This window comes from Oncorhynchus mykiss, chromosome 18, assembly GCF_057628025.1.
Source record: "Oncorhynchus mykiss isolate SJ-2025 chromosome 18, ASM5762802v1, whole genome shotgun sequence".
Taxonomy (NCBI): Eukaryota; Metazoa; Chordata; class Actinopteri; order Salmoniformes; family Salmonidae; genus Oncorhynchus; species Oncorhynchus mykiss.
In genome coordinates this window covers 18337501-18357500 of record NC_143039.1, presented here as the reverse complement: position 1 = coordinate 18357500, position 20000 = coordinate 18337501, and the positions used below count along the sequence as shown (strand labels likewise).

Here is a 20000-nt window from a genome sequence, read left to right as displayed (position 1 = left end):
TCTCTAGGAGACAGAACGCGTCTCCTTCCTGAGCGGTATAACGGCTGCGTGGTCCCATGGTGTTTATACTTGCGTACTATTGTTTGTACAGATGAACGTGGTACCTTCAGGCATTTGGAAATTGCTCCCAAGGATGAACCAGACTTGTGGAGGTCTAAAAAACTATTCTGAAGTCTTGGCTGATTTCGTGTGATTTTCCCATGATGTCAAGCAAAGAGGTACTGAGTTTGAAGCGAGGCCTTGAAATACATCCACAGGTACACCTCCAATTGACTCAAAGAATGTCAATTAGCCTATCAGAAGCTTCTAAAGCCATGACATAATCTTCTGGAATTTTCCAAGCTGTTTAAAGGCACAGTGAACTTAGTGTATGTAAACTTCTGACCCACTGGAAATGTGATACAGTGAATTATAAGTGTGTCTATAAACAATTGTTGGAAAAATGACTTGTGTCATGCACAAAGTAGATGTCCTAACCAACCTGACAAAACTACAGTTTGTTAACAAGAAATGAGTGGAATGGTTAAAAAATGAGTTTTAATGACTCCAACCTAAGTGTACGTAAACTTCTGACTTCAACTGTATCATACGTACATTTAACCATGACCATATAGACGTCTATGGTGCAGATGGGAGGCTGAGGCAGACGCTCGCCCTTCTCCAGGATGTCTGGGATCTCCCGCGTGGGGATGCCGTCATACGGCTTCCCTCCAAAAGTCATCAGCTCCCAGATAGTAACACCTGGAGAGAGAGAGAGAGAGAGAGAGAGAGAGAGAGAGAGAGAGAGAGAGAGAGAGAGAGAGAGAGAGGGGGAGGGGGAGAGGGGGGAGATTGAGAAAGAGAGAGAGCGAGCGAGAGAAAGTGAGAGAGAGAAATAGAGAAAGTGAAAGAGAGAGAGAGAGTGTAATGTTTACTGTTAATTTTAATTGTTTGTTTATTATGTATTTCACTTGCTTTGGCAATGTTAACATACGTTTCCCTTGTCAATAAAGCCCTTAAATTGAAATGAAAGAGAAAGAGATAACAAAAGACAGAAAATGAGGGAGAGAGAGATAGATAGGGAAAGAGATAACAAAAGACAGAAAATGAGGGAGAGAGAGATAGATAGGGAGAGAGGAAGAAAGCAAGTAAGATAGAAAGAAAGAGAAAACGAGAGGGAAAGAGAAAGAGAGAGAAAGGAGAAACAGGAAGTCAGGTCATTTTGGCAAATGATGCGTCTAGTATCGTTTGTTTGTAATGTCACACGCACCGTAGCTCCACACATCACTCTGGTGTGTGAACTTCCTGTAGTGAATACACTCCAATGCCATCCACTTAATGGGCATCTAGAGAGAGAGAGAGAGAAAGGGGGAGAGAGAGCGAGAGCAGGGAGGGGAGTGAGAGTGCGAGAGAGAGAACAAGAGAAAGAGAGTGAGAGGGGGATGAGAGAGAGAGAGAGAGAGAGAGAGAGAGAGAGAGAGAGAGAGAGAGAGAGAGGGAGAGAGAGAGAGAAAGAGAGAGAGACAGAGGGGGGATGAGAGAGAGATGAGAGGGAGGGGATGAGAGAGACAAAGGGAGAGGTGGCGAGAGAGAGAAGGATTATTCACTCTAGTGCACTGATGATACAAATGTCAAGAGAGAACAGACAAGTGTTGGTGAATGTTTCCTCTCCAACCTAAAACTCTCTGATTCATCATCATGCATCAGATGGAAAGGTTGTGATGGGTCTATGTAGAAAAATAGATGATCTGTATTCATATTCCTGGTAGAACTGACCTTAACACTTTTAACAGTTAATACCATCTACATTCTAATCCTAGTCAGGAATTGAGTAGCCTCATTCCATTATGTTCCATTCATATCCATGGCAGGAGTTGAGTAGCCTCATTCCATTACGTTCCATTCATATCCATGGCAGGAATTGAAATGAAATGAAACAGTCTTCAAAATATGAAGGTTAGCTATCATTATGTGCATGATCTTGGATCCAAGGCTGAATACTGCATGTTGCAAGGCATTTTCTGGGATGGACAGTGATATGCCAGTGTAACACTTGTTACAGTGAAATGTACAACATGTCAACATTGGCCGTCATAGCAACCAGTACCACATCATGTGATTTTCTTCTGGACTGGAGGACCCAATTACCTCCAGCAGGTAGGTACACTGTGGAAACCTATTACCTACTAGAACATGACCGGTATTATATCCTGTCCATATTAACTGGGTTTCATCTCTCACTCTCTTCTCTACTGCAACTTCAAGAGGAAAATGAAACACGCTTGTTTTCAATGGTATTCAGTGCATTCAGAAAGTATTCAGACCCCTCGACTCTTTCCACATTTTGTTACGTTACAGCCTTATTCAAAAATGAATTAAAAAAAACTTTTTCCTCATCCATCTACACACAATACCCCATCATGACATCACAATACCCCATCATGACATCACAACACCCCATCATGACATCACAATACCCCATCATAACATCACAATACCCCATCATGACATCACAATACCCCATCATGACATCACAATACCCCATCATGACATCACAATACCCCATCATGACATCACAACACCCCATCATGACATCACAACACCCCATCATGACATCGCAATACCCCATCATGACATCACAATACCCCATCATGACATCACAATACCCCATCATGACATCACAACACCCCATCATGACATCACAATACCCTATCATGACATCACAATACCCCATCATGACATCACAATACCCCATCATGACATCACAATACCCCATCATGACATCACAACACCCCATCATGACATCACAATACCCCATCATGACATCGCAATACCCCATCATGACATCGCAATACCCCATCATGACATCGCAATACCCCATCATGACATCGCAATACCCCATCATGACATCGCAAAACCCCATCATTACATCACAATACCCCATCATGACATCACAATACCCCATCATGACATCACAATACCCCATCATGACATCACAATACCCTATCATGACATCGCAATACCCCATCATGACATCACAATACCCCATCATGACATCACAATACCCCATCATGACATCACAATACCCCATCATGACATCGCAATACCCCATCATGACATCGCAATACCCCATCATGACATCACAATACCCCATCATGACATCACAACACCCCATCATGACATCGCAATACCCCATCATGACATCACAATACCCCATCATGACATCACAATACCCCATCATGACATCACAATACCCTATCATGACGAAGTGAAAACAGGTTTTCAGACATTTTTGCAAATGTTTTAAAAGAAAAATGGTAGCTGATAATGTGCCCCTGTACGCCTATGTAGACGTTCCATAAAAAATCTGCCGTTTCCAGCTACAATAGTCATTTACAACATTAACAATGTCTACACTGTATATCTGATCAATTTGATGTTTTTCAAAAACAAGGACATTTCTAAATGACCCCAAACTTTTAAACGGGAGTGTATATATTAATCAATAGTTTACATTAAACATTTAGATGTGATTCTGTGTACCATCGCAACACACACACACACACACACACACACACACACACACACACACACACACACACACACACACACACACACACACACACACACACACACACACACACACGCACCTTGCCCCCGTCAGCGTTATACTCTTTCTCGTCGACGTCCAGCAGTCTGGCCAGGCCAAAGTCAGTGATCTTGATGTGGTTGGGGGACTTGACCAGAACATTACGGGCTGCCAGATCTCTGTGGACCAGCCTTCTCTCCTCCAGATACATCATACCCTGGGATGGTGGTAGAGAGAGAGAGAGAGAAAGAGAGAGGAGGGAGAGAGAGAGGGAGAGAGAGAAAGAGAGGGGAGGGAGAGAGAGAGGGAGAGAGAAGAGGGAGCGAGAGAGCAAGAGGAGAGAGAGTGGGGCGAGGAGAGAGAGAGAGAGAGAGGAGGAAGAGAGAGAGGGGGGGAGAGAGAGAGGAGGAAGGGAGAGGGGAGAGAGATAGAGAGAGGAAAGAGGAGATAGAGAGACAGAGCAAGAGAGAGAGAGACAAATAGAGAGAGAGGGGGAGAGGAGAGATAGAGATAGGATAGAGTCGATAGAGAGAGAGAGAGAGATCGACAGCGAGAGAGGGAGGGAGAGAGCGAGAGAGGGAGAGACAATAGAAATAGAGAGATCGACAGCGAGAGAGGGAGGGAGAGAGCGAGAGACAAATAGAGATAGAGAGATTGACAGCGAGAGAGAGAGGGAGAGAGAAATACACAATTTTTCTGATTGTGTATTGCCATTTCCATCACAATCATCATCATCATCATCATCACAATCATTATCGTCACAATCATTATCATCATCAACATCAACACCACCACCATTCTCTCTTCTCCCTGCCCTGCGCTGTTCTCCCTGCCCTGCCCTACCCTGGTCTCCTGGCCCTGTCCTGCCCTGTTCTCCCTACCCTGGTCTCCCGGCCCTGTCCTGGCCTGTTCTCCCTACCCTGGTCTCCCGGCCCTGTCCTGCCCTGTTCTCCCTACCCTGGTCTCCCGGCCCTGTCCTGCCCTGTTCTCCCTGCCCTGCCCTACCCTGGTCTCCTGGCCCTGTCCTGCCCTGTTCTCCCTACCCTGGTCTCCCGGCCCTGTCCTGCCCTGTTCTCCCTACCCTGGTCTCCCGGCCCTGTCCTGCCCTGTTCTCCCTACCCTGGTCTCCCGGCCCTGTCCTGCCCTGTTCTCCCTGCCCTGCCCTGTTCTCCCTGACAGACTGGGACAGGAGGTGTGTTAGGGAGAGTGACCCTGACAGACTGGGACAGGAGGTGTGTTAGGGAGAGTGACCCTGACAAACCAGGACAGGAGGTGTTGGGACAGGAGGTGTATGAACCTCGCTTTCACACACACACCTCCCAATCCACACACCGCCCAGTCCACACACCGCCCAATCCACACACCTCCCAGTCCACACACCGCCTAGTCCACACACCGCCCAGTCCACACACCTCCCAGTCCACACACCTCCCAGTCCACACACCTCCTAGTCCACACACCTCCTAGTCCACACACCTCCTAGTCCACACACCGCCCAGTCCACATACCGCCCAGTCCACACACCGCCCAGTCCACACACCTCCCAGTCCACACACCTCCCAGTCCACACACCTCCTAGTCCACACACCACCCAGTCCACACACCGCCCAGTCCACACACCGCCCAGTCCACACACCGCCCAGTCCACACACCTCCCAGTCCACACACCTCCCAGTCCACATACCGCCCAGTCCACACACCGCCCAGTCCACACACCTCCCAGTCCACACACCTCCCAGTCCACACACCTCCTAGTCCACACACCGCCCAGTCCACACACCGCCCAGTCCACACACCGCCCAGTCTACACACCTCCCATCCACACACCGCCCAGTCCACACACCTCCCATCCACACACCTCCCATCCACACACCGCCCAGTCCACACACCGACCATCCAAACACAGCCCAGTTCACATACCGCCCAGTCCACACACCTCCCATCCACACACCTCCCATCCACACACCTCCCATCCACACACCGCCCAGTCCACACACCTCCCTCTGATTACACATCACTTAGATTTACACCCCCCTCAGACGGGGACAATATGATAAGACAGGGCCGACAGAGAGACGTACTCGTAGAAATAAAGCAGGTGTGTGTGTGTGCAAGAGAGAGACTGTGTGGCCGTGTGTCTTGTCTACTATTTACTAGAACTGCAAACTGTGTAATAATCATATGACCTACTATACAGAATGTACTGCATACTGTGTAATAATCCTATCACCTACTATTTAGAATGTACTGCATACTGTGTAATAATCATATTATCTACTATTTAGAATCTACTGCATACTGTGTAATAATCATATGACCTACTATTTAGAATCTACTGCATACTGTGTAATAATCATATGACCTACTATTTAGAATGTACTGCATACTGTGTAATAATCATATGACCTACTATTTAGAATGTACTGCATACCATGTAATAATCCTATCACCTACTATTTAGAATGTACTGCATACCATGTAATAATCCTATCACCTACTATTTAGAATGTACTGCATACTGTGTAATAATCATATGACCTACTATTTAGAATGTACTGCATACTGTGTAATAATCCTATCACCTACTATTTAGAATGTACTGCATACTGTGTAATAATCCTATCACCTACTATTTAGAATCTACTGCATACTGTGTAATAATCATATGACCTACTATTTAGAATGTACTGCATACTGTGTAATAATCATATTATCTACTATTTAGAATCTACTGCATACTGTGTAATAATCATATGACCTACTATACAGAATGTACTGCATACTGTGTAATAATCATATTATCTACTAATTAGAATGTACTGCATACGGTGTAATAATCATATGACCTACTAATTAGAATCTACTGCATACTGTGTAATAATTAATTATCTACTATTTAGAATGTACTGCATACTGTGTAATAATCATATTATCTACTATTTAGAATGTACTGCATACTGTGTAATAATCATATGACCTACTATTTAGAATCTACTGCATACTGTGTAATAATTAATTATCTACTATTTAGAATGTACTGCATACTGTGTAATAATCATATTATCTACTATTTAGAATGTACTGCATACTGTGTAATAATCATATGACCTACTATTTAGAATCTACTGCATACTGTGTAATAATTAATTATCTACTATTTAGAATCTACTGCATACTGTGTAATAATCATATTATCTACTATTTAGAATGTACTGCATACTGTGTAATAATTAATTATCTACTATTTAGAATGTACTGCATACTGTGTAATAATCATATTATCTACTATTTAGAATGTACTGCATACTGTGTAATAATCATATTATCTACTATTTAGAATCTACTGCATACTGTGTAATAATCATATGACCTACTATTTAGAATCTACTGCATACTGTGTAATAATCATATGACCTACTATTTAGAATCTACTGCATACTGTGTAATAATCATATTATCTACTATTTAGAATCTACTGCATACTGTGTAATAATCATATCACCTACTATTTAGAATGTACTGCATACCATGTGATAATGATATTACCTACTATACAGAATGTACTGCATACTGTGTGATAATCATATGACCTACTATTTAGAATGTACTGCATACTGTGTAATAATCCTATCACCTACTATTTAGAATGTACTGCATACTGTGTAATAATCCTATCACCTACTATTTAGAATCTACTGCATACTGTGTAATAATCATATGACCTACTATATAGAATGTACTGCATACTGTGTAATAATCATATTATCTACTAATTAGAATGTACTGCATACGGTGTAATAATCATATGACCTACTATTTAGAATCTACTGCATACTGTGTAATAATTAATTATCTACTATTTAGAATGTACTGCATACTGTGTAATAATCATATCATCTACTATTTAGAATGTACTGCATACTGTGTAATAATCATATTATCTACTATTTAGAATCTACTGCATACTGTGTAATAATCATATGACCTACTATTTAGAATCTACTGCATACTGTGTAATAATCATATTATCTACTATTTAGAATATACTGCATACTGTAATAATGATATTACCTACTATTTAGAATGTACTGCATACTGTGTAATAATCATATGACCTACTATTTAGAATGTACTGCATACCATGTAATAATCCTATCACCTACTATTTAGAATGTACTGCATACTGTGTAATAATCATATGACCTACTATTTAGAATGTACTGCATACTGTGTAATAATCCTATCACCTACTATTTAGAATGTACTGCATACTGTGTAATAATCATATGACCTACTATTTAGAATGTACTGCATACTGTGTAATAATCCTATCACCTACTATTTAGAATGTACTGCATACTGTGTAATAATCATATGACCTACTATTTAGAATGTACTGCATACTGTGTAATAATCCTATCACCTACTATTTAGAATGTACTGCATACTGTGTAATAATCATATGACCTACTATTTAGAATGTACTGCATACTGTGTAATAATCATATGACCTACTATTTAGAATGTACTGCATACTGTGTAATAATCCTATCACCTACTATTTAGAATGTACTGCATACTGTGTAATAATCATATGACCTACTATTTAGAATGTACTGCATACTGTGTAATAATCCTATCACCTACTATTTAGAATGTACTACTTAGTAAGAATGTATACTCTCACCAACATACTCCTCCATACTGAGAATGTCAACAGATGCGTACCTGCTTTGTTACCCATCATTTATTCATGTTGGTACAGCCCGTCCCCTATCTGATTTAGAAGGTAGGTATGTTATTCAGACTCATGTTGGTACAGCCCGTCCCCTATCTGATTTAGATCGTAGATACAGGTATTCAGACTCATGTTGGTACAGCCCGTCCCCTATCTGATTTAGATCGTAGATACAGGTATTCAGACTCATGTTGGTACAGTCCGTCCCCTATCTGATTTAAAACGTAGGTATGTTATTCAGACTCATGTTGGTACAGTCCGTCCCCTATCTGATATAGAACATAGGTACGGTATTCAGACTTGACCTGTGTGTATGTAGAGGACAGGCATAAAGTGGGATTGTGTGTGTGTGTATGTCACACCCAGAATTGTTTGTGTGTGTTTGCGTATCTTTAACTCAATGGTTAAGGTTAGGGCTAATGTCTGGGAAAGGTTTAAAACAAAACTATCAACATTGGATTGAAACTTGTAACCTTTGGCCCCAGATGATTACCTTTGGCACCAGATGATTACCTTTGGCAGAGGATTACACCCTAGTAAAACCCAAACCTACTAGAAGGTAACAGCGGTTACTGTTGCCCCCCGAGTGTCTGGTTTCTACGTCATCTCCCAACGTCTTCACACATGGATGGACATCGAATTCTGACCTGTATGACAGGTGACCTGGTTGTAGTGTTTACAGCTAAGCTTGTCACAGTTCGACAGAATGCATCGGAATTTCAAGCTTCCCTCAATGTGTATACACACACTGCAATTGGGCCTATTATCAAGATGGTTAGTCATTGGAGAAAATTGATGTCCTGCCAACACATTAATGTTGATGACAAAGCCCAATGAGCGAAGCTGTGAAGTGGAGGAAATCATAGAGGCTTGTGGTAAGACTGTGGGGACTCTGTTCTCCGCCTTCATTTGTTGCTCAATGGACTGGATGGGAACATCGATGCGTGTGGCTGCAAACACACAATACACACACACGGACGCAGATAAGCAGGCACGCACACAGGCAGGCAGGCACGTGCACACACACACAAACACACACAAACACACACACACAAAGCAAGCCAAAACACACACAGAGGCAGACAGGGAGGAGGGCCAATTGAAGTGCATTATTCTGGATGATAAACAAGTGAATGGCACTTTGTGGTGTGATCAATAAAAGCCCTGGTAAAGAGGGGAGTGTCTGTCTCCCTCCCTCTCCTCTACCACTAGACAGTGGAGAAACAGACAGAGAGAGAGAGAGAGGGGGGTGTCTGTCTCCCTCCCTCTCCTCTACCACTAGACAGTGGAGAAACAGACAGAGAGAGAGAGAGAGGGGGGTGTCTGTCTCCCTCCCTCTCCTCTACCACTAGACAGTGAAGAAACAGACAGAGAGAGAGAGGGGGGTGTCTGTCTCCCTCCCTCTCCTCTACCACTAGACAGTGGAGAAACAGACAGAGAGAGAGAGGGGGGTGTCTGTCTCCCTCCCTCTCCTCTACCACTAGACAGTGGAGAAACAGACAGAGAGAGAGGGGGGGTCTGTCTCCCCCCTCTTCTCTACCACTAGACAGTGTAGAAACAGACAGAGAGAGAGAGGGGGGTGTCTGTCTCCCTCCTCTCCTCTACCACTAGACAGTGGAGAAACAGACAGAGAGAGAGAGGGGGGTGTCTGTCTCCCTCCCTCTCCTCTACCACTAGACAGTGGAGAAACAGACAGAGAGAGAGAGGGGGGTGTCTGTCTCCCTCCCTCTCCTCTACCACTAGACAGTGGAGAAACAGACAGAGAGAGAGGGGGGGTCTGTCTCCCCCCTCTTCTCTACCACTAGACAGTGTAGAAACAGACAGAGAGAGAGAGGGGGGTGTCTGTCTCCCTCCCTCTCCTCTACCACTAGACAGTGGAGAAACAGACAGAGAGAGAGAGGGGGGTGTCTGTCTCCCTCCTCTCCTCTACCACTAGACAGTGGAGAAACAGACAGAGACAGAGAGGGGGGTGTCTGTCTCCCCCCTCTTCTCTACCACTAGACAGTGTAGAAACAGACAGAGAGAGAGAGGGGGGTGTCTGTCTCCCTCCCTCTCCTCTACCACTAGACAGTGGAGAAACAGACAGAGAGAGAGAGGGGGGTGTCTGTCTCCCTCCTCTCCTCTACCACTAGACAGTGGAGAAACAGACAGAGGGGGGTGTCTGTCTCCCTCTCCTCTACCACTAGACAGTGGAGAAACAGACAGAGAGAGAGGGGGGTGTCTGTCTCCTTCCCTCTCCTCTACCACTAGACAGTGGAGAAACAGACAGAGGGGGTGGGGGGGGGGGGGAGGGGGGTGGTGTCTGTCTCCTTCCCTCTCCTCTACCACTAGACAGTGGAGAAACAGACAGAGAGGGGGGTGTCTGTCTCCTTCCCTCTCCTCTACCACTAGACAGTGGAGAAACAGACAGAGAGGGGGGTGTCTGTCTCCTTCCCTCTCCTCTAGCACTAGACAGTGGAGAAACAGACAGAGAGAGAGGGGGTTGTCTGTCTCCTCTACCACTAGACAGTGGAGAAACAGACAGAGAGAGAGTGGGGTGTCTGTCTCCCTCCCTCTCCTCTACCACTAGACAGTGGAGAAACAGACAGAGAGAGAGGGGGGTGTCTGTCTCCCTTCCTCTCCTCTACCACTAGACAGTGGAGAAACAGACAGAGAGGGGGGGTGTCTCTATAACAAAGAATAAAGAGCAAAAACATATACATGATCAAATACAGATCTTAGAATCAACTATTAAAGACTACCAGAACCCACTGGATTCTCTAATTACATTGAATGAGTTACAGGACAAAATAAAAACCCTCCAACCCAAAAAGGCCTGTGTGTGGTGTTGATGGTATCCTCAATGAAATGATCAAATATACAGACAACAAATTCCAATTGGCTATACTAAAACTCTTTAACATCATCCTTAGCTCTGACATCTTCCCCAATATCTGGAACCAAGGACTGATCACCCAATCCACAAAAGTGGAGACAAATTTGACCCCAATGACTACCATGGAATATGCGTCAACAGTAACCTTGGGAAAATCCTCTGCATTATCATTAACAGCAGACTCGTACATTTCCTCAATGAAAACAATGTATTGAGCAAATGTCAAATTGGCTTTTTACCAAATTACCGTACAACAGACCATGTATTTACCCTGCACACCCTAATTGACAACCAAACAAACCAAAACAAAGGCAAAGTCTTCTCATGCTTTGTTGATTTCAAAAAAGCCTTCGACTCAATTTGGCATGAGGGTCTGCTATACAAACTGATGGAAAGTGGTGTTGGGGTAAAACATACGACATTATGAAATCCATGTACACAAACAACAAGTGTGCGGTTAAAATTGGCAAAAAACACACACATTTCTTCGCACATGGTCGTGGGGTTAGACAGGGATGCAGCTTAAGCCCCACCCCCTTCAACATATATATCAACGAATTGGCGCGGGCACTAGAAAAGTCTGCAGCACCCGGCCTCACCCTACTAGAATCCGAAGTCAAATGTCTGCTGTTTGCTGATGATCTGGTGCTTCTGTCACCAACCAAGGAGGGCCTACAGCAGCACCTAGATCTTATGCACAGATTCTGTCAGACCTGGGCCCTGACAGTAAATCTCAGTAAGACCAAAATAATGGTGTTCCAAAAAAGGTCCAGTCGCCAGGACCACAAAAACACATTCCATCTAGACACCATTGCCCTTGAGCACACAAAAAACTATATGGACCTCGGCCTAAACATCAGCGCCACAGGTAACTTCCACAAAGCTGTGAACGATCTGAGAGACAAGGCAAGAAGGGCATTCTATGCCATCAAAAGGAACATACATTTCAACATACCAATTAGGATTTGGCTAAAAATACTTGAATCAGTCATAGAGCCCATTGCCCTTTATAGTTGTGAGGTCTGGGGTCCGCTCACCAACCAAGACTTCACAAAATGGGACAAACACCAAATTGAGACTCTGCACGCAGAATTCTGCAAAAATATCCTCTGTGTACAACGTAGAACACCAAATAATGCATGCCGAGCAGAATTAGGCCGATACCCACTAATTATCAAAATCCAGAAAAGAGCCGTTAAATTCTACAACCACCTAAAAGGAAGCGATTCCCAAACCTTCCATAACAAAGCCATCACCTACAGAGAGATGAACCTGGAGAAGAGTCCCCTAAGCAAGCTGGTCCTGGGGCTCTGTTCACAAACAAAAACACACCCTACAGAGCCCCAGGACAGCAGCACAATTAGACCCAACCAAATCATGAGAAAACAAAAAGATAATTACTTGACACATTGGAAAGAATTAACAAAAAAACAGAGCAAACTAGAATGCTATTTGGCCCTACAAAGAGAGTACACAGCGGCAGAATACCTGACCACTGTGACTGACCCAAAATTAAGGAAAGCTTTGACTATGTACAGACTCAGTGAGCATAGCCTTGCTATTGAGAAAGGCCGCCGTAGGCAGACATGGCTCTCAAGAGAAGACAGGCTATGTGCACACTGCACACAAAATTAGGTGGAAACTGAGCTGCACTTCCTAACCTCCTGCCCAATGTATGACCATATTAGAGAAACATATTTCCCTCAGATTACACAGATACACAAAGAATTCGAAAACAAATCCAATTTTGAAAAACTCCCATATCTACTGGGTGAAATTCCACAGTGTGCCATCACAGCAGCAAGATTTGTGACCTGTTGCCACGAGAAAAGGGCAACCAGTGAAGAACACACACCATTGTAAATACAACCCATATTTATGCTTATTTATTTTATCTTGTGTCCTTCACCATTTGTACATTGTTAAAACACTGTATATATAATATGACATTTGTAATGTCTTTATTGTTTTGAAACTTCTGTATGTGTAATGTTTAATGTTCATTTTCATTGTTTATTTCACTTTATATATTCACTTTATATTTTATCTACCTCACTTGCTTTGGCAATGTTAACACATGTTTCCCATGCCAATAAAGCCCTTGAATTGAATTGAATTGAATTGAGAGAGAGGGGGGTGTCTGTCTCCCTCCCTCTCCTCTACCACTAGACAATGGAGAAACACTGCTACACCCCTAACGTCGCGTGCGCGAGTGTTGCCAAATAAATCTATATTATTCAATTATAATGTGTGGGGGGACAAAATAAATGTATGCGTGATGGCACACGCGCTCAGCCGGTTTGGGTTCCGTGTTATACAGAAACCTGAAAATATACGGGGGTTTATATCAGCTAGACTCAGCTTTCACAGAGCACAAAAGCTGAGTCAGGTAAATTGTGTTGGAAAGCACGGTGTCATGGTGGCGGTGGAGGTGTTCACTAGACGAATGTGAGGATAAATGGATAGTGTAGACGGCTGGTGGAGTTAGAGAGAGAGAGACAGAGAGAGAGAGTGAAAGAGAGAGACACAGAGATAGAGAGAGGGAGAGAGACAGAGAGCAAGAGAATGAGAGAGAGAGACAGAGACAGAGAGAGAGAGAGAGACAGAGACAGAGAGAGAGAAAGAGAGAGAGAGGAAGCGAGAGAGAGACAGAGAGAAAGAGAGAGAAAGAGAGGAAGAGAGAGAGAGAGGAAGCGTGCGCGCGCGAGAGAGAGGAAGCGAGAGAGAGACAGAGAGAAAAAGAGAGAGAGGAAGAGAGAAAGCTCTAAACATACCATAAATATCACACTGCTCCACGCTCCATTCCTTACCTACTTACCATGGAGTCCTGCCAATAGAATTACAATGGGCAATGACAGCACTCCGGCATTGGGGGAGTGGGAGGTGGTGGGGTGGAAGTGTATTTAAAATAGATCACTTCTGGGGCCCAGACCCGGGGGCCGATCAATAGAGATGCTGATTACAATAAAGCCTTGAAGAACGGACAGACTACGGGCCGTCCTCCATAATATTTATCCTCTCTGTCTGCTTTAGGACGCATTAGGAATCCACAGTGAATATAGCACATTAATACTGTCCTACAGTCCTAGGTTGCAACCCAAATGGTACTCTTTTTACTGAGTAGTGCACTACATTTCAACAGAGCCCTAGGAGGCAGTCCTACCTACCCTGGTTAGAAGTAGTGCACTACATTTCAACAGAGCCCTAGGAGGCGGTCCTACATACCCTGGTCAGAAGTAGTGGACTACATTTCAACAGAGCCCTAGGAGGCAGTCCTACCGACCCTGGTTAGAAGTAGTGCACTACATTTCAACAGAGCCCTAGGAGGCGTTCCTACCTTCCCTGGTCAGAAGTAGTGCACTACATTTCAACAGAGGCCTAGGAGGCAGTCCTACCGACCCTGGTTAGAAGTAGTGGACTACATTTCAACAGAGCCCTAGGAGGCGGTCCTACCTACCCTGGTCAGAAGTAGTGCACTACATTTCAACAGAGCCCTAGGAGGCGGTCCTACCTTCCCTGGTCAGAAGTAGTGCACTACATTTCAACAGAGCCCTAGGAGGCGGTCCTACATACCCTGGTCAGAAGTAGTGGACTACATTTCAACAGAGCCCTAGGAGGCGGTCCTACCGACCCAGGTCAGAAGTAGTGCACTACATTTCAACAGAGCCCTAGGAGGCGGTCCTACCGACCCTGGTTAGAAGTAGTGCACTACATAGGGAATAGTGACAACGCAATGAAGGGCACATTGTGGAGCGCAGCAGTGTACAATGAAATGAGGACCTAAATATTGTCACTCTGTAGTTGGTTGGGGACATAAACACTATGACCACATTGAACTGATGTCGTCGCTGTCATTTTGTGAGTGTTGGAAGTGTTGCCTTGGTAGTTGTTTAGGTGTCACTAGTTGTGATGCTTTGATGTGTCATTGTATATAATGTCGAAGGTAATGGTAGTTGTTTAGGTGTCACTAGTTGTGATGCTGAGATGTGTCATTGTATATAATGTCGAAGGTAATGGTAGTTGTTTAGGTGTCACTAGTTGTGATGCTGAGATGTGTCATTGTATATAATGTCGAAGGTAATGGTAGTTGTTTAGGTGTCATAACTTGTGATGCTAAGATGTGCCATTGTAAATAATGTTGAAGGTAATGGTAGTTGTTTAGGTGTCATAACTTGTGATGCTAAAATGTGCCATTGTAAATAATTTTGAAGGTAATGGCATAGATGCATAAATAGCCCCATCAATCCTCTACTCCCTCTGTTTCTTCTCCTCCTCCTTGTCCCTTCCCTATCCTCTCTCTCTCTTTACTCTCTTCTTCCTCCTTCCCCTCTCCTCCTCCTCCTCCACATCTTCCTCCTCTTTATCATCCTCCTCCTCGTCACCCTCCTCCTCCTCCTCCTCCTCCTCCTCCTTTTCTGGTTCCTCTTCCTCCTCCTTCCTTCTCATTCTACTGCATTTAAGGGAACAATAGTGACTCACTTAACATTTTCAGTACCCAGGAACTTGTGAATATGCCAAGTAATAAAGAATTCTAATTGTAATTTTGCAAGGTTATCTGTCTAGAAGATAGATCTTGGCCACCTCTTGGCTGGGACTGTCACCATCAGTGTTCAAGTGAGTCTGAGTGTCTGGCAGGCTGACTCTGTGGTTCGTTACACTGTGTTCTTCCCACACACTGTAGCAAGACACAAAGACAGACACACACACACACACACACACACACACACACACACACACACACACACACACACACACGCAAACACCATGCTGAGGCCCTACCGCCACATACACACACACACACCTTCCCTCTCACACACACACACACACACACACACCTTCCCTCTCACAAACACACAACTCTGAAGGAACCAGGTAAACAAGCCTGCTTCTGTTCAGATAGTATGTGAGACTTTATTTAACTAAAGAAGTTAAAAGGGGAAACAAGAACACAATACTTGATCGCAGTTTGAATCCTGGTGAATCAGTATTTGTCAATTTTCTATTCATATTCTGAATATGAATCTCTGGTGCACGTTTTTAATTTATTTAAAGGGTAGGGTTCTTAAACAGTAGGGATCTTAAAGGGTAGGGTTCTTAAACAGTAGGGATCTTAAAGGGTAGGGTTCTTAAACAGTAGGGATCTTAAAGGGTAGGGTTCTTAAACAGTAGGGATCTTAAAGGGTAGGGTTCTTAAACAGTAGGAATCTTAAAGGGTAGGGTTCTTAAACAGTAGGAATCTTAAAGGGTAGGGTTCTTAAACAGTAGGGATCTTAAAGGGTAGGGTTCTTAAACAGTAGGGATCTTAAAGGGTAGGGTTCTTAAACAGTAGGAATCTTAAAGGGTAGGGTTCTTAAACAGTAGGAATCTTAAAGGGTAGGGTTCTTAAACAGTAGGAATCTTAAAGGGTAGGGTTCTTAAACAGTAGGGATCTTAAAGGGTAGGGTTCTTAAACAGTAGGGATCTTAAAGGGTAGGGTTCTTAAACAGTAGGAATCTTAAAGGGTAGGGTTCTTAAACAGTAGGAATCTTAAAGGGTAGGGTTCTTAAACAGTAGGAATCTTAAAGGGTAGGGTTCTTAAACAGTAGGGATCTTAAAGGGTAGGGTTCTTAAACAGTAGGGATCTTAAAGGGTAGGGTTCTTAAACAGTAGGAATCTTAAAGGGTAGGGTTCTTAAACAGTAGGAATCTTAAAGGGTAGGGTTCTTAAACAGTAGGAATCTTAAAGGGTAGGGTTCTTAAACAGTAGGAATCTTAAAGGGTAGGGTTCTTAAACAGTAGGAATCTTAAAGGGTAGGGTTCTTAAACAGTAGGAATCTTAAAGGGTAGGGTTCTTAAACAGTAGGAATCTTAAAGGGTAGGGTTCTTAAACAGTAGGAATCTTAAAGGGTAGGGTTCTTAAACAGTAGGAATCTTAAAGGGTAGGGTTCTTAAACAGTAGGGATCTTAAAGGGTAGGGTTCTTAAACAGTAGGGATCTTAAAGGGTAGGGTTCTTAAACAGTAGGGATCTTAAAGGGTAGGGTTCTTAAACAGTAGGGATCTTAAAGGGTAGGGTTCTTAAACAGTAGGGATCTTAAAGGGTAGGGTTCTTAAACAGTAGGAATCTTAAAGGGTAGGGTTCTTAAACAGTAGGAATCTTAAAGGGTAGGGTTCTTAAACAGTAGGGATCTTAAAGGGTAGGGTTCTTAAACAGTAGGAATCTTAAAGGGTAGGGTTCTTAAACAGTAGGGATCTTAAAGGGTAGGGTTCTTAAACAGTAGGAATCTTAAAGGGTAGGGTTCTTAAACAGTAGGGATCTTAAAGGGTAGGGTTCTTAAACAGTAGGGATCTTAAAGGGTAGGGTTCTTAAACAGTAGGAATCTTAAAGGGTAGGGTTCTTAAACAGTAGGGATCTTAAAGGGTAGGGTTCTTAAACAGTAGGAATCTTAAAGGGTAGGGTTCTTAAACAGTAGGAATCTTAAAGGGTAGGGTTCTTAAACAGTAGGAATCTTAAAGGGTAGGGTTCTTAAACAGTAGGAATCTTAAAGGGTAGGGTTCTTAAACAGTAGGAATCTTAAAGGGTAGGGTTCTTAAACAGTAGGGATCTTAAAGGGTAGGGTTCTTAAACAGTAGGAATCTTAAAGGGTAGGGTTCTTAAACAGTAGGAATCTTAAAGGGTAGGGTTCTTAAACAGTAGGGATCTTAAAGGGTAGGGTTCTTAAACAGTAGGGATCTTAAAGGGTAGGGTTCTTAAACAGTAGGAATCTTAAAGGGTAGGGTTCTTAAACAGTAGGAATCTTAAAGGGTAGGGTTCTTAAAAGGGTATGTATCATAAACGTAACCACATGTAACATGTGGATTGGCATTAGAATCATCATCAAAAGTCCCAATGGAAAGTTACACCGCACTTATTTTTCGAGTTATTACATAAAACGGATCAGAATTCCAAAGAATGCCGAAGTCATGTCGGGAAAAAGTGTTTTTTCTGCGGTGTGATGTAATATGGAGGCCCCGGCAAGCCAGCCTATTCCCTGTACTGTAAATTCCAACATAAATAACTTAAAATGTATAAACCAAATCGGTTTCAATTTCATTTTCAGCCAATTTACAAACAAATATGAATGTATTGTTTACAAATCAACTTGCAAGGTTGCTAGCCAACTAGCCTGCTAACGTTAGCCCTACACGCCTGCTAAAACATAATCACAGATTAAAAGACGGGGCTGGGGCCCATCTGATGGTAAAACTTTTAAAAGAACGCCGGCTGAGTTAGTGAGGGGGAGGCAAGCGCTTTGCTAGGCCAATGGAGAGAAAGAGAAATCCAAAGTAGATATAATCCAGATGTCCGTCAGCTAGCGCACCAGCAATAAGTTACAAAACTCCCATAGCCTACTTCACAGAGAACATGCCGAAAAGTTAACAAAACAAAAATAAGAACAGACAAGGTATTACACAATTACAGCAAGCAGGTTGTGACATCGGTGACTAAAAACTCAAGCTTCCTATCCTTTAAGGTATTCAAAATAAGCCCTGAGAAAAGTGCTGTGGCCATGACAGAGAGAAAGAACAAGTAGAGCTATCTGGCATACCATAGAAAGATGATGTTGACAGAGTAAAGGGGAGTGTGTGAGAGAGAGAGAGAGAGAGAGAGAGAGAGAGAGCGCGCAGAGTGTATTAGAGCTGAGAGTTGACATCTAAGGTTACAGTGTGGGTTTAAGTAGAGTATGGGTAGAAAATGTGTGTGCAACAGCCCTTAAGTGTATACACTGGCTAACTAGCTTTTGCTCAAAAGGCGGCAACATGTACCCTACAATCCTGCATGTTTTGCTCAGTGTTTGTGTGTGTGTACAAGCCTGCATGTTGCTCCTCTCTGTTGTGGCCTGCGTGGTACACTGCATTGAAAAAGGTTAAAGGTTCTCAGGGGTGGACAGAAGAATGCTAAATGATAGCGGAACGCTTCCCAGGCCTGCTAGACGATAGCAGAATACCTCCCCAGGCCTGCTAGACGATAGCAGAATACCTCCCCAGGCCTGCTAAATGATAGCAGAATACCTCCCCAGGCCTGCTAGACGATAGCAGAACGCTTCCCAGGCCTGCTAAAGGATAGCAGAATACTTCCCCAGGCCTGCTAGACGATAGCAGAATGCCTCCCAGGCCTACTAGACGATAGCAGAATACATCCCCAGGCCTGCTAAATGATAGCAGAATACCTCCCCAGGCCTGCTAGACGATAGCAGAATGCCTCCCAGGCCTACTAGACGATAGCAGAATACCTCCCCAGGACTGCTAGACGATAGCAGAATGCCTCCCAGGCCTACTAGACGATAGCAGAATACCTCCCCAGGCCTGATAGACGATAGCAGAATGCCTCCCAGGCCTACTAGACGATAGCAGAATACCTCCCCAGGCCTGCTAGATGATAGCAGAATCCCTCCCCAGGCCTGCTAGACGATAGCAGAATCCCTTCCCAGGCCTACTAGACGATAGCAGAATACCTCCCCAGGCCTCCTAAATGATAGCAGAATCCCTCCCCAGGCCTGCTAGACGATAGCAGAATACCTCCCCAGCCCTGCTAAATGATAGCAGAATACCTCCCCAGGCCTGCTAGACGATAGCAGAATACCTCCCCAGGCCTGCTAAATGATAGCAGAATCCCTCCCCAGGCCTGCTAGACGATAGCAGAATACCTCCCCAGGCCTGCTAGACGATAGCAGAACGCTTCCCAGGCCTGCTAAAGGATAGCAGAATACCTCCCCAGGCCTGCTAGACGATAGCAGAATGCCTCCCAGGCCTACTAGACGATAGCAGAATACCTCCCCAGGCCTGCTAAATGATAGCAGAAT

At 43.9% G+C, this 20000-nt stretch overlaps 1 protein-coding gene across 1 annotated transcript in view; it reads right to left on the bottom strand.

Annotated features, from left to right (window-relative positions):
* The window catches only part of LOC110510737 (receptor tyrosine-protein kinase erbB-4), a 458893-nt gene that overhangs the window by 18868 nt on the left and 420025 nt on the right, over nucleotides 1–20000 (bottom strand). Inside the window, exons 20-22 of the mRNA XM_090209472.1 lie at nucleotides 3630–3785; nucleotides 1250–1325; nucleotides 595–741 (exon numbers count right to left, since the gene is read on the bottom strand). Of these exons, the coding sequence (XP_090065598.1) occupies nucleotides 595–741; nucleotides 1250–1325; nucleotides 3630–3785 (379 nt within the window). The remainder of the gene's footprint in view (nucleotides 1–594; nucleotides 742–1249; nucleotides 1326–3629; nucleotides 3786–20000) is intronic.